Raw genomic sequence first — 14,706 nt, 5'->3', positions numbered from 1 at the left:
TGTATACCAGGCACACAAAACTTCCGGGTTTTTTTTCCTGTTGGGCCGCTTTCTGTCGTTTCCAGCCTCCTTGGCATGTGAGTTCTTTTTATCTTGAAAGAAGCGGGATTTATTCAAGTGTGAAGAATGGAAGCAGAACCCAGGGGCACGAGGGGACTGGACAGGGGTTGCTCGGCAGTAGGAGTTCTCCAGTGAGGAGGTGACCCCTTTTCCCGGCGTGCAGCGGAGGAGACTGAGGCCCCAGTGGCGCAGGGGACTGGCCGAGTCCCCCCGCTGACCCGCCCCTTCCCTAACTCCCTGGCGTCCTCCAACACTGAGGCTTTCTGATTTTTTATGCAATTCAGATGGAAAAGCGCCGGGCAGCCCCCGATGGGGTTCTCTGCGAGGCCGGTATTCAGGGACCTGGATTTTTGACCAAGCGTTGAGATGTACATCAGGTACGTGATGGCCGAGGGACAGGATGAGGGGTCTGTGGCTGAGGTAGCCGCCAGCTGTACTCCCTGTGTCCCTGTGGGAGCAGGCCTGCAGCGGCTCAGGCACCAGGGACGTCCCAGCACCCCGTCACCTTGTAAGCATCACCTTGTGAGCGCAAATCTGCTCAGGGGCCCCAGAAACTCGCGGCTGCCAGAGAGAGGGTGGAGCATTTGGAAATCTGGAATTCTGGGGACCCTGGACCCCTCAAGCAGCACTTCCCTTGGGTCACAATTCTGTAGAACAAGCCGGGGTGAGAGGATCCAGGGCCAAGCGTGTCCAGGAGGCCTCAGGTTAAACAGTAGTGGTGTCCTTCACTGCAGGACTTCCCAGCCTGTCCCTCCCCGGGACCGGGTCCTGCCAGGAGGTCTCCCTCAGGCTCACTTGGCCACGATCCTCTGTTTCCTGGGAGGCATTCAGGAAGTTGAGCTCAAAAAAAAAAAAAAACCGTAGACGCTGATGGTCACAGCAGCTGTCATTTATCAAATGCCTCTGTGTACCCTGCACTGTGATGAGGACCCACAGTACCGCGGTCCCCACTCCTCTGCGGGCAGTTTCACAGAGAGGAACCCTGAGGTGTGGCTCAGCCCATGACCTGTCCAAGGCCACCCAGTGGGGCTGCAGCCCTAGGGAGCTCTTCCCATGCCTCATCCCACCGCTGTCCACCCGGCACCCTGCACAGATGGGAGCTGGAGGGGCAGGCCCCTCCTGCTTGTGCCTGGCGTCCATGCCCACAGGCCAAGGATGAAGAGCACTGGGCACCCGTGACCCTCTGAGTGGGGTGAGGCCTGCGAGCGAGCAGGGCTGCCTGTGCCCTAGCTCTCTCCAGGGGCATGGAGGAACCAAATAGCCTGAGGCACATGGCTTGGTGGTAAGCAGTATCCGCTGCATGGACTCCACCCTCGCTGCCGCTGGCCGGGCTCTCCCTCCACACCTCCAGGTCCCGACTCACTGTGTACCCCTCGGGGAGCCCCTGACCAGCCACAGGATGACCCACACCTCAGGATTCCTCTCTCTGAAATCCGTGGTGGCCGGGGCCTTAGGCACCATCTGTCTCCAGGCCTGGTGACCTGTCTGCTCCCCATTAGAGGGAGGGCAGAGATGGTGTCTTGCTCACTGTTGGGCCGCAGTCCTGGCCCGTTGCAGATGCTCAATAAATCCTTGCTCGGTTGAAGGGGAATTGGCAGAAAGTGTTGGAGGGGTGGCGGCGGCCAGAAGAGAGTCAGGGTCATTATCACTTGGTGACAGATGAGTACAGCAGCAAGACACCATGAATTTATGGAGCCCTCGCTGTGTGCCAGTCACAGGGCTAAATACAGAGAGCCGTGCAGCGTGAACTTGGCCCTCCGCGAGTTTGTATTCTTTCCCATGTGACGGGGAGTACACATGCAAACCCTTAAATAACAGACTGCGGGTTCCGCGCGGGCGTTGGGATGACAGCCTCCCTGGAGTGACCCACGGTAGTAATGCTGGCACCGACTGCCCTTGCTCTCTTCCTCACCCCTCTGTGCCAGCTGGCTCCTATTGACTGACCCCACTCATCATAGAGATCATAGTCCTGTCCCAGCTGGGGACACTGAGGTCCAGGCAGGTGCAGGGATGTGTCTGAGGTCAAGCAGCTAAGGGGTGGCAGCACCGAGCTCAGTCACACTCTGCACCCACGATCTCCCTCTTAGTCCCACTCCTCGGGTCCACACCCAGGGTAAGGGCCTTAGTTTCCGGGCACAGTGAACAGTGGTGCCTGGCACCTCAGCGGAGCATCCGGGTTATAGGGTTATGACAGGAGTGTGGCTCTTGCGATTCGGCCTTCACCTCAACCTCCTGCACTGTCCTTTTCCAGTAAGGAAACTGAGGCCCAGCTGGGGAATAGTGGAGCTGAGCTCCATCGCGGGCCTCGCCGTAAGCCAGTGTCCCCATACCTGGCTACTGGGCACCAGAATACCCCTGGGACCTGTCTGGGAAAGGCAGAGTCCTAGTGCTGCCCCAGCCTTTGTCGAGCAGCCAGTCTGGGCCAGGCCTCTGTGTGTGTCTGTAGGTGCTCCCTGGCTGTTCTGTTGGGAAGAGCAGAACCTGGGCACAGGCGGCGTCCAGCCGCACGAGGGCCCTGGGGGGGAGGGGATGATGATCTCTGCTCCTAGGGACCCTGGCGGGCTGTGTCCCATGGGCTCTGCCTGGCTTCCTGCCGTGGGCCTTTACCTCAAGCCAAGGATGGTGAGGTCCTCCTTGGACCTATCTGAAGTGCTCTCTGGGGTTCCCCCTGGGAGGAAGGCCGGTGGGGGGCTGGAGTCGGGTGTTTATGCCGTGTTGGTCTCTGTGTCTGAGGGTGGGTGCTCTCCTTGCCAAGCGGATCTGTGGCAGAGCCCCCGGAGGTCTGCAGAGGAGCAGGAGGCTTACTGTGTCCTAGGAATTCAGATGCTGCTGCTGGCGAGTGGCAGAACAGGGACAAGGACCGAGGCACCTCCTGGTTTTGAAGTCCACCTCTCACCCTCTGTCCCGTCCTGGAAAGCGGGTAGCTGGAAATGATGGGGTGCATTTGGGGAAGGAGTTCCCGGCGGTGCAGTCACGAGCACCCCCACGTTCCTCTGCGCCTTCCTCCGCAGGTGTAGGAAAGGGAGCCAGGAAGCCTCCTGGTCTTCCAGAGTTGGAAGCTGAGGCCCAGATGTGGAGGCACCTTGCCCAAGGCCACACACGAAGTCGGAGACGAACCTGGACGAGGACCCAGGGCCGTCTGTCTCTGCTGGTCCTTGCTCCTCTTCGCTTTCTGGGAAACTTCCCACCCTGTGACATGGTCAGCAGTGCCTGGCGGCATCACCCCGGGGTCCTGGGGCCCTGTGGGCACCGCTGCAGGGCTGCTGACGGGTCCCCTCTCTCCTCTTCTGTTTTCCAGGGTCCTACGAGTGTGGGATCTGTGGCAAGAAGTACAAGTATTACAACTGCTTCCAGACCCACGTGCGGGCGCACCGAGGTGAGCGGGTCCCAGGCCACCCCTCCCGTTCTCTGCCCGTTTTCCCGCTTAGGTTCCACGGGTGTCCCCAGAGCGCTCCTGGCTCCTCCGTCTCTCTCGGCCTTTCTGCCGAGGAGGAGTGCCAGGGAACACAAAAGCGGCCTCCACAGTGTGGGGGACACAAGAACCGAGGGTGGGCTGCCCAGCCTCTGCTCCGGGGCTCTCTGCCGCTCCACCTGGCCTCCTGCCTCCCAGGACACTCAGCACCGTGTGTACTGGCCACCCTACCGGGCATGTGCTCATGTCATTCTGTGTGTTCCTGGTGACAGTCAGGCCAGTGGCTGCTTCCTATTCTGAAGCTGAGGGACAGGAGGGACGGCACCTGCTCCTCCTCAAGCCTGGCTCAGGACTGCTGGTGCCGAGGTGGCAGAAGGCCGCAGCGGGGTCCCCAGTGCTCCAGGCCCCTCTCTGCTCACCGCCACACCTTCCCCTCACTGTCACCTTGACCTTTCCCCCGGCTCACCTCCTTCCCACTCGCTCTCTTTCACAGACACCGAAGCCACCTCAGGGGAGGGAGCCTCCCAGAGCAGTGAGTACCCGCTCCTGTGGGCCGGCGGGGGCGGCGCGGGTGTGGGAGGAGGGGCTGTTGAGTCCCTCCCTCAGGATGCCCCAGTAGCTTCTGGGAGACACCGCAGGGGTCCGGCCTCTGGGACCAGGGGATCCTTATGGGGTCAGAACTTGGTACCTCAGAAAAGCCAGAGTGGGTTCCTGGCATCCCCGTTCTGGGGAGGTCAAGGGTGCTCTGTCCACCGGGGGAAACCTTGAGCTGTACTCAGTCGAGTGAGCACGTGGACGTCCTGGGCCCTTCCATGGCCTCCTCCCTGATCAGAAGCAGGCCAGACTGCGGGGAGTGCCCTGTGTCCTTTGGATATCTGGGGCAGTGGAACCCGCCTTGGAGAAAGGCTGTTCTGCAGCAGCCAGAGTCAGAATTACTTACTGGTCTTTGCCCCGGGGTGCATATCCCAGCCCCTGGGGCCACATGGCCTTGAATTTGCTGTGCAGGCACTTCCACTGCTGACCGCCCCACACCCTGTGGGCCTGGCAAGCAGCCAGCCAGGTGTGGACTGGAGTGGAACCTGTGTTCACCCTGCCCTGAGCTTCCAGAGTGTGCAGTTCCACTCCCAAGTGAATATCCAGAAGAAATGTCTGTGATATTCATCAGAGATCCAAACTAGAACATTCTCGGTGCACTGTTCTAACAGCTCCAAACCAGAAGCCACCCAGGTGCCCAGGGCCAGCTGAGTGGATTAGCCAGCATGTTCCCCTGCAGGGCTGCCAAGCAGTAGTGTGGAGCAGAAGCCAGACCCAGCAGAGGCTGAGACCTCAGCACGGCCACGGGGGAAAGCAGAGCTGGTGGAGTCAGGAGAGTGGCCACCTTGGGGAGGGTGGGGGACATCTGCCTCTGAGCCAGGGGCTGATTGTTTGCAGGAGTGACCAAGTTTGCTTACGATCTGTGCGCTTCCTGCAGCAGGGGTCAGGATGACTTCCTGGAGAGGGCCTGGTGCTGAGCGCTTTGGACAGCAGCGGCCCAGCGTCTCCGTCACAGATGCTCAGCCTTGCCCTTGTAGCGGGAACTTTCCTGGGGACAGCGTGCAGCTGAGTCCCTAACCAGAGCAAGGGGTAGGACCTGGCCTAGAGCCCAGTGTGCCTGTCCCTGTTCCTCATGTTCATTACGGCAACGTAAGAATTTTTGAAGATAACAAATCAATAGACCCAAACCCAGACACACCCAAGACAGAGCTGGCAGAGGAGGCCTGAGGCAGCCAGGGCTCCAGAGGGGCCCGCGTGGGGCTGGGTCCCAGCAGCCGTCCACTCTGGATCCCACCTGCACTTGGGCGGCAGGTCTGCTAGGCACCTGCCGCAGGCCTGGAGCTGGTGGCGGTGGCAGCCTGGCCCTCCCCCAGCCCGGCACCCCTGCCGCCCTCAGTGGCTCCCTTCTTTTCCCATGGTTCACCTGTGGTCAGCCACATATTTAAACTTCCCATTTGTCTTTCCTTGTTTGGCCATTCTGGGCCCCCGCCTCCAGTGTCACCTCAGTGGTCCCTGTGTGCTGGCAAACTTCAGCACCACGGGCTCGCTGGTGGGCTCTCGGGTGGTCGAGGGCCCGCGCTGGCAGCTCCGAGCGTGTTTAGTCCCCCTCGCTTTCCTCCTTGTGTCACTCTCTCCCCGGGGCCAGCGCCCTCTGGGTCTTCTCAGTCCTGCACTTCTCCCTGGCCAGGCAGAAGGGCTGCACGGAGCGCTTGGCCAGCTCTCGTACCAGCCTCCTGAGAGGGGACTGGCCAGGGCGTCTTAGAGCCGGAAGGGTCCTGCAGGGACTAGCACGTCCAGCCTCCCCACTTTCCAGTGAGGACATGAGCCCCCAGGAGCACTGGCCCTGCGTCGTGAGAGCAGTGGACACGGGCCTGGACGACAGGTCCCGCACATCCCAGTCTAGGGCCCTTCCCTCCCGGGGTCAGGTATGCAGCCAGAGGGACGTCCGCTCGCTGCCTACACTGTGCATGGCCCTTGGCCCCACGTTACCGATGTCACATTGGTTCTCTCTGTGAAACAGTAATAGGTGAACGGAGTCCATCAGGTCTGAGGCGTGTGCTCCTCACATTTCACAGAAGTGGCCGGTGTGGCTCTGGTGAGAGGGGCCGACTGCGGGCAGGAGAGGCTCTGGGCAGACGAGGCAAGGGGACAGGCAGTCGTGGAGGGTGGCCAGCACTCAGCCTGAGAGAGGGATTGCAGGTCGAGGCCGATCTGGAAGCAGCCCCTCAGCTGCTCCACCTCCGTTCCCAGGTGTCCACCAGTGAGTGCAGGTGGGCGGGGAAACGGGGTTTGTGGTCCAGATGGGATGCGACAAGGGAGGCTCCTGTCTCAGCTGGGTTGCTGGCCTCCGAAAGTGATTGAAGCCTGAAGCAGGCTTGGAATCCTGGAATCACCCGCCTGGGAGAGGTCCCAGGAAACAGTGCATCTCTCAGCACTGCCCCCCACCCCCCTCTTGGAAGATTCTGGTCCCCACCATCCTCAGAACTTCTGTAGGTGCCAAGGCTGCAGGCCCCTGACTTTGCTCATCTCTGAAACCCCAGCATCTGTTAAGGCGCTGTTGGAGGGACGAGGGTGGAGCTGGAGGGGAGGAAGCCTATGTCATCTGTGTCCCTTAGTTCAGCTCAGCGGGGGCCAGAAGCCTTCCACAGCACTGCCGGGTACTGCAGCCTTGGGCTGAGGAGCTCACGAGCTCCTGTATTTGGACACTGAGGAGCGGGAGCCGGGCAGGAGGGCAGTGCCTCAGCACAGGGACAGGGAGCAGCTCATCTGGCAGAGGAGGGACCGCGTGCCCTGACTCGGCCTTAGAGTTGAGTGAGCTTTTGATCCTGGCTCTCGTCCTCCCTCCACGCACTCCACACAGCCACGAGCAAACTATGGAAGTGCTCGCTGCCCGGGAATGCCCTCGGAGACGGGATTGAGGGGCCCTCCGTAGATCTGTGCCACAGCAGACTGCGTGTTGCCAGAGAGGGAGGGTGTCACCCTGTGGGAGTGCAGTCTCAGACTTCAGGTAGACCTGGGCGTCTCCCAGACTCAGGCCTGTGAGTCTGCTGTGGAGCAGATGTCCCTAAAACTAAATAACTCAAAGCATCAAGCACTGGTTGTCTCCCAGTTTCTGTGGCCAGGTGTTTGACATGGCTTCACTGGGTCCTCTGGTTCTGGGGTTCTTAGAGGGTTGCATTCTGGATTTGACCAGGACTGTGGTCTCATCCGGAGGCTCAACCAGGGAGGGGCTTCTAAATGACCCGCCCCTGTGATCATGGGCAGGACTCCTTCCTTCCCAAGCCTTTGGACCCAGGGTCTCGGTCTCATCAGAGGCTCTTGTACTGCATTCCATTCATTGTAGGGACGACACAGATCCAGCCTAGACCCAGAGGAGATGTGGGGCAGGCGTTGAACACCAGCCAGTGAGGGTCATTGGGCTCCAGCTCTGAAGCTGCCTCTGCTCCTAGCTGTGGACCCGCTCCTCTGGTTCTCAGTTTCCTCCTGCAGAAAGGGGAGACTGCTTTCTTCCTCTGTTGCAAAGACCAGCTGAGGAAACACAGGGACAGGCCTGGCTCCTGGCACATGGTCACACCATGCAGGCGGTAGCTGCAGTGATTGTTTTTTCATGTAATTTCTGTGTCAGGAGGTGAAACCTTTATGAACCCACATAGGGTAGCTCCCTGGTCACCTCATGTGGTCTGGATCACCACAGAAGACCCCTGACACCCCGACCCCAGCCCTGTGGATCCAGGAAGCATTCCAAGTACGGCCTGCAGTGGAGGAAGGGGTAACCCTGAGTGGCCCTGACGTGCACATGGGAGGAGCTGTTGAGCCATGTAGGGGCTGCACTGCGGCCCTCCCAGGTTCAGAGGAGGTCGAGGTGCCAAGGCAGGGATGGCCCTGGAATGGATTCTCCAGGCTGCCGTCCACCTTTGGTTTCAGAGGCAGATGCCCTGGCCAGAACCCCCACCCCAGGTGACTGAAGCCCTGGCAAACACATGTCTTTCCTGCCCTCGCAGACAACTTCAGGTACACATGCGACATCTGCGGGAAGAAGTACAAGTACTACAGCTGCTTCCAGGAGCACCGGGACCTGCATGCTGTGGACGGTGAGCCACGCCCCTGATGGGGGACTCGGGGCGGGGCAGGGACTCCAGCCACCACACCCTCCTCTCACCCCGAGGAAGGTCAGGCAGCAGTCAGAGCCGCAAGGGGAGTGGCCCACCCTGGAGGACTCTGGGGGAGGGAGTGTCCCCCTCATTGTCTGCATATGCTCCTGTTAGGTGGAGCCCAGCGAGATCCCATCTTTACGGGTCGAAATCAGCTGAATATTGAAATTTCATATCATGTCATTTTTCAGCTTTATATTGAGTATTTGCATGCTCTACTGAAATTAAACCAATTTTTAAAAATGAATGATGACATTTTAGCATCTTAGATTATGGAGCTTGAAATTAGAACAATAAATTTCGGCAGTTCATTTGTAGGGTCTCGGGAATCCTAGAGAGCCAGTGGTGGACCTGAGAGCACCTTGGCCTCCCTCCCCAGCCCGCCTCCTCTCCACCGTCTCTTCCCCTGTCCTCCTGCTCTGCCCCTTGAGCAGGTCCAGGCAGAAAGCGTGTGCCGGCCCCAGGGGTGGGCCAGGCCCAGGCTGTCCTGGGGGCACTTCTCCCCCCGCCCCGCCCCCCGGCCCCTGCCCTCTGCCCTTCCACACTGGCTCGGGCAGACTCCTGGCCCCAAGGGCAGACCCACAGAGACCAGGTAGGGGGCAGTGGGCCGAGGCAGGAACTGCCTGGGACTAATGGGGCTCTTGTCTGCTTCCTTCCCTCTGCGGCTGCCGCCTCCTGCCCTGGCGTAGTGTTCAGTGTGGAAGGAGCCCCTGAGAATCGGGCAGGTAAGTCCTTGGTGGCTGTCCACTGTCCCGGTCCCCTTCTGGGCTCCTGAGACCAGGCGACTGGGTGCTAAGGACCATGTGTTCTCCCACAGACCCCTTCGACCAAGGTGTCGTGGCCACTGATGAAGTGAAGGAGGAGCCCCCGGAACCATTCCAGAAAATTGGGCCAAGTATGCGGGACTCTGGGGCTGGGGCTGCATGGGGCTGGCTGAGGGAGGCGGGGCTGCGGCCCACCCCGGGTGGCATCTTGCCCTGCAGCCACAGTGCCCACCTGTCACTCGGGCTGGGCAGCCTCAGTACATTAGTTCTCAGTGAGCTGGGGAGAGCAAAGGGTCAAGGCCAGGGCAGTGAGGTGGCCAGGCCCTGGGCTGAGCTGTTCGTTGTCCTCGCAGTCTGAGCCATCCTGCATCTCAGCCTGTCCACCTGTGGAGGGAGGACGATACTCCCGCAGGCTTGTTGGGGGATTAAATGAGATCACAGACATAAACTGCTTGTCAGCACAGTGCCTGGTACATAGGAGGTGCTCAGACAGTAGCTGAACAGTCATCGGAAGGGGCTTCTCTGTGACGGAGGCTGTGCAGGGTAGCTGCTAGCAGACACTCCTAACCACTCCCAGTAAACCCTGAAGCAGGAGTCACCCGTGTGACCTGTTTCCAGCAAACTTGAACTGAGCATTGTGAGGACACAGCAGTGAGCAGGACAGAAGAGTCCCTGCCCTTGGGTAACTCACGGAGTAGATAAGTCGTTAGGTGAACAGATAGTTCCAACCCAGAGAGGAACTCAGGGAGTTTGGGAGCCAGGGAGTCCAGCCCTGGGAATCCTGGGTGGGGACAAGGGTGGGCCCTCACATCACGTGAAAAGGCAGGAGAGGGTGCTGGTTCTGAGAATGGAAAGGAGACTCAGTGACGAGGCAGCCTCAGAGCTCTTGATGTGGAGGGTAGCATCCAGAGTTCATCCACGTGGGGAAGGAACTTGATCAGGTTTGCATTCAGGAAGACCTGTGTGGCTTCTGGGAGGAGATTGGATCGGGAGGGGCCTGTTGGCCAGCCTGGAGGGGTGCACCTAGACCATTTGCAGAAGCACACACACAAACAGGGAACAAGGGGGAGCCAGAATCCGGGTGCGTGGGAATTGAAGGAGCCTCAAGGCCGGGGCCCGCTTCTCCAACAGAGACCCACGGAAGGTGGGAGTTGGGTCCTCCTGAGGCTTTTTCTTTCTGGTCAGAGGATGGTTCTTGGTTGTTTTCTTAGAGCATTCAGGAAACTGCAGAGGCGATGTGTCTGCAGAGGAATGGCGTGGTGCCTGTCTCATGCCTGGTGAACACTCGTGGACAGGAGCCGATGGAGAGGACAAAGCCTCCCACCTGGGAGGGCTGGGAGTAGGCTCTGCAGGGAAACCGCTTGATCAGACAGGTTCCCGGCACACTCAGCGGAAGAGATGGACTTCCAGGGTCCCGGGCTCTCCCGTCTGTCCGCTGTTCCCCAGCCACCCCACCCTGCAGCTGTGGCATCGTCACTATGAAGACAGGCTTTGGAATCAGACAGGCCTGGGTGTGGATGCTGGCATTGCCTCTCCTGGCCACCTACCCTTCTGAGTGTCCCCCGACTCACCTGTAAATTGAGGACAAGAATATTTACCTCTTCTCAGGGCTGTTGAATGCACAGAGTGTCCAGCCTAGCGCCTGGCTCCAGCAAGGGGTGACAAACAAGGGATGTTATTGAGAGATAGTCAAAGGCAGGAGTTCAGCCTGAACAGGACTCCCCCTCTCCACTTGATAGCTGCGTGGTGTCCTGAAAGTTTTCTCATCTGTGTGACCTGCAGTTTCTTTAATGCTAAAATGGGGTGATACCAGTAAGACTCCCCTTTCAGGATCGTCCCAGGGATTGGGTAAGATGGTATCAGTAAGGGAATTAGCGCAGTCCTTGACACCTGCATGAAAAGCACGCAGGACCCGCTAACTCCCAGGAAGATGCAAAGCAAGACGAAACTCGTTCCGTATTTCTGGAGATATCTGCTAGACAACCCATGCTAGGACCTGGAAGGAATTAGCACAGGTTATTAGGGGTGTGGAATTGCATCAGGGAGATGGAACTGGGTCCAGCTGCCAGCATGCTGCCAGCTCAGCGTGATGGAGTGAGATCACCAGCTGTGTGAGACCGCACCCTGCAGCCACTCAGGACCCACTTTGGGAGAGGAGTGTTGCTTCTAGGGCGTCTACAGCTTCTTGCCAGCAGGCCAGTGCCACAGGACCTAGAAACAACCAGGCATAGACACCAGTAGAGGCACTGGGCATTCTGAAGACACGGGCCACCCCAGGTAGAGCTCTGCAGGTTGGGGGAGAAGAATAGCCCTGGCAGCAAGTGTGCCTTCCACGTGGCACCAGCCGAGCAGCGAGACAGTTGCTTACAGAGTCACCACTGTGATCGCCGGGAGAGGAAGGAGCAGGACAGTTTGTTCACGTTATCTGTTAAAACAGAACAAAGCTAGATTCATTTCTGGCTTACGTGACTTTTCTGCCTGGATAAGGAAGAGTAATTTGAAAAATAAACAAGCAAGCATGGGATTGCACTTCACAAGAAAAAGAGAATTTAGGAGACTCCGAGGAGGAGCATCTTTCTCAGAGTGATTTTCCACAAAATCTAGATGAAAACCCTTTGATATCTTCAATCAAGTGTAAGAAAATATGTCCTGTCTTAGTTCTCCTGGGCTGCCACAACAGAAGACCAGACCTTGACCTGGTGGCTTAACAAATTCACTTTTCTCAGTTCTGGAGGCTGGAAGTCCAAGATCGGGGTGCCGGCCTGATGGGGCTCCCTCTCTTGCTGGGTGGCAGATGGCCTCCTTTTCCATGTGTCTTCACAGGGCAGGAAAGGAGGACCAGAGGTGCAGACGGAGATCCGGCGTTTCTTCACCACCCTCCAAACCTCATCTAACCCCAGCGGGAGGTTCGCAGCTTTGCCTGTAGCCTGAACCCCCGAGAAAGGAGCCTAAAGTCGTATTGTGAAGAAGAAGAAGGAGAGGGTAAAAAAGGTGAAGAGAAAGGAGTGAAACCAGGAGGGTGCTGGCGAAGCAGAACATGCCAGAACAGAGTTGGAACCTACGCTGTGGGTGGGAATCAGTCTGAGGAAGTGGAACTAGACAGGGACACATATGAGCAGTGAGGGTGATAAGGAGCAGAAAGCAGGGAGCCCATCCAGGTAGGTGGTGGAAGCACACCACTGGGGCAGAAGCAGCACTCAAGGTCGAATAAAAGATAAAGAAACTTTGTTTGGCCACAGGAAGACCTGGATATGCAAACTTACCAATTGCTGAGGTAGAGTCAACGTGGAGACCTTTACCTAAATAGATCCTGGTGACTTTTGAAAACATAAAGGGAAACACCCGGCAGGCATCCAAGCACAGGAAAACCGGTCACCTCCGTGTGAACGCAAGGTGGACTTACCTCCAACTTGTGCAGCATGAAACGCTGAAAGAGAAGGGATGTTTTCAAGGGGGAAGATGCTAATCTAAGGATTTTTTTTTTAATCGATTGGGATTAGTATATGAAGAAGAGAAACAAGGGCTCAGAAACATACCATTTCTCCCAGTTTCCAACATAACGCCCAGTTTCCAAAAATGACTGGAAGCTGTGCTCCAGGGAGCTAAGCAGTAGCTCAGGTTTGGACTTGGGGAGGGAGGGACGCGGTCACGTAGGCTGTCAGTCCTGCTCGGCGTGGACGACCATGCTGGAAGCTTCCTTCAAACCTGGGTTCTTAGGTCCTAACCTGGACTCCTGCGATCCAGATCCCAGGTAGAGCCCAGTGTCTGCGTAAGAGTCTTTCCAGGTGATGCGTACACATGCCCAAGTTCGAGAAGCCCTGAGGTAAACTGTATTTCTCTGTGATGACAGACTTAAAATTATCATTTCCCACCTACCTATTGACAACTAGAGAAATATATACTAGCTAAAAAGTCTATGGAAAATAATGTAATTTTGGAGCAAGGCAAAGAGTTCATAGACCACAAACGACTGAAAACCAAGGGAACAAACCAGAAAGTGCATGAAAGGGAGAAAAGGACAAGTACCCTTGACTGCAGAGCCTGGGACCAGAAGTGTTTGGGGTGGGATATTTTCCCCTGAGTTTGCTGTGCTTGCATATACTCAGTGAGCTATCTTGGGGTGGGGCCCAAGCCCGAACATCAGTCATTTTTGTTTCCTACTACCTATTGCAATAGACTGAAGGTAATTTTATATAGCATTTTTAATAATTTTGTGCGTGACACAGTTTTGTGCTGTGGAATTTTCTATTTGTGGCATCTCGTCAGCTTCAAGGTTCGGGTCTAGGAGCACTTCAGATTTCAGATTTTTGGGATTAGTTTATAAAACCAAATCAGTTACAGCAGTAAAAGCAAAGGGCATCATCTCCTGTGTTTAGAAGGCAAAAATTGTCAGGTTAATTTAAAATAATCCAATGACTGAAGATTTATTAGAGACATACCTGGTTAATTCCTTATCTCTTACCCTGAACTTGTGCTTTCTGAGGTACCATTTCCTATGTCCTTAAAGAGATCAACCCGCCCGTTGTGGGTTTTCCTAGCACTGGTAGGTTTCCTTCAGAGCATCTATCATGATTGCATTTTAAATTCGTGTAGTTACTTGATTTTTCTGTCTCAATTTCCTAACCATAAACTCCTTGGAGATAGGAATCGTGCCTGTTTTGGCTTAGGATATTTGTTGGCACTTAGCACAGTCCCTGTCCAACCGGTGAAAGTGCAAGAACTAGTTTCTGTAGGCACGTGCACACAAATAGGCAACAGAATCCGACAGATTACCAACAAGTTAATGTTAACACCAGACTGATAAAATAGTTCAAATATTAGAGCAGCAGTTCTTAAACTTTCACATGCGTTGGAGTGTTCTTGTTCCAACACACATTGGTTGGCCCCACTCCTAGAATTTTTCTTTCCACGGGTCTGGGGGCAAGTCTGGAGAATTTGTGTTTCTATAGGTTCCAGTAGTGCTGACCTTGCTGGTCCAGAGGCCACACTTGGAGAACTGTATTAGAAGACAGTTTCATGTTAATGAAGGACACAGTGATACACTTCACCAGGAAGATTTTTATCTCCTAAGACTTATGCATCAAACAACATCATATCTGAATATACAAAATAAATTTAGAAATGTAAGGAAATGGGAGGATTTATGACAACATTTTATCTTTGCAAGAGCAAGTAGACAAACAAGGTTATATAAGATTTGAATAATACCACGAGTGCAGTTGATAGAACAACTTTGAAGCCCCAAAACAGCAGGCAGCATACATATCTTTTCCAGTGTTCATGAGTCAGTTACAGAAATTTTTTAACAAAAATTATGAATCTCCCTATACCAGGAGTGAAGAAAAAAAAAACAACTAAAAACAGACCAAGAAACCGATCAAGAAAAAATTACTTGTAACATATATAACAAAATGTTGATATCTGTAACCTACAGAGTTTATCGATTTTTTAATTTTTTTTAGAGCTGATAGACCTATCGAAGCCCCGGCCATAAACACAAGAGGAAAGAAAAACTCTAGTTAATTAAACATGAAAATAATCAATCTCATTAAAAATCAAAGAAATGGAAAATAAACCAGCAGGGTAATAGAGTTCTTGCTGCCAGATTTGCTAAATGCAGGCAGAGGACACTACCCAGCGCCAGTGGCAGAGTGTGGAAACGGCTCTTCTCCCGCCTTTCTGGTTGTTACGGTGGTGCCATGCTTACCAAAACCTTAAAGATGCAAACCCTTCCCCACCTCTTGGAATTCCTCCTGAGGAATTGTGCGGAGAGTCTGTGTAGTGA

General features: G+C 55.7%; 1 protein-coding gene across 6 annotated transcripts in view; it reads left to right on the top strand.

Annotated features, from left to right (window-relative positions):
* Window positions 1–14,706, top strand: part of Znf618 (zinc finger protein 618) — a 160,291-nt gene that overhangs the window by 110,935 nt on the left and 34,650 nt on the right. For 4 of the 6 annotated variants that reach the window (XM_047524890.1, XM_047524889.1, XM_047524891.1 and 1 more), the window contains exons 4-8: window positions 3,359–3,436; window positions 3,966–4,004; window positions 8,008–8,097; window positions 8,847–8,882; window positions 8,975–9,052. In XM_047524890.1, coding sequence (XP_047380846.1) covers window positions 3,359–3,436; window positions 3,966–4,004; window positions 8,008–8,097; window positions 8,847–8,882; window positions 8,975–9,052 — 321 coding nt within the window. Of the gene's footprint in view, window positions 1–344; window positions 438–3,358; window positions 3,437–3,965; window positions 4,005–8,007; window positions 8,098–8,846; window positions 8,883–8,974; window positions 9,053–14,706 lie in introns of all 6 variants that reach the window. The other 2 variants (XM_047524888.1, XM_047524887.1) reach the window with 1 other exon arrangement.

This window comes from Sciurus carolinensis, chromosome 14 (assembly GCF_902686445.1).
Source record: "Sciurus carolinensis chromosome 14, mSciCar1.2, whole genome shotgun sequence".
In the NCBI taxonomy this organism is placed as follows: Eukaryota; Metazoa; Chordata; class Mammalia; order Rodentia; family Sciuridae; genus Sciurus; species Sciurus carolinensis.
This window is presented reverse-complemented; position numbering and strand designations above follow the sequence as displayed.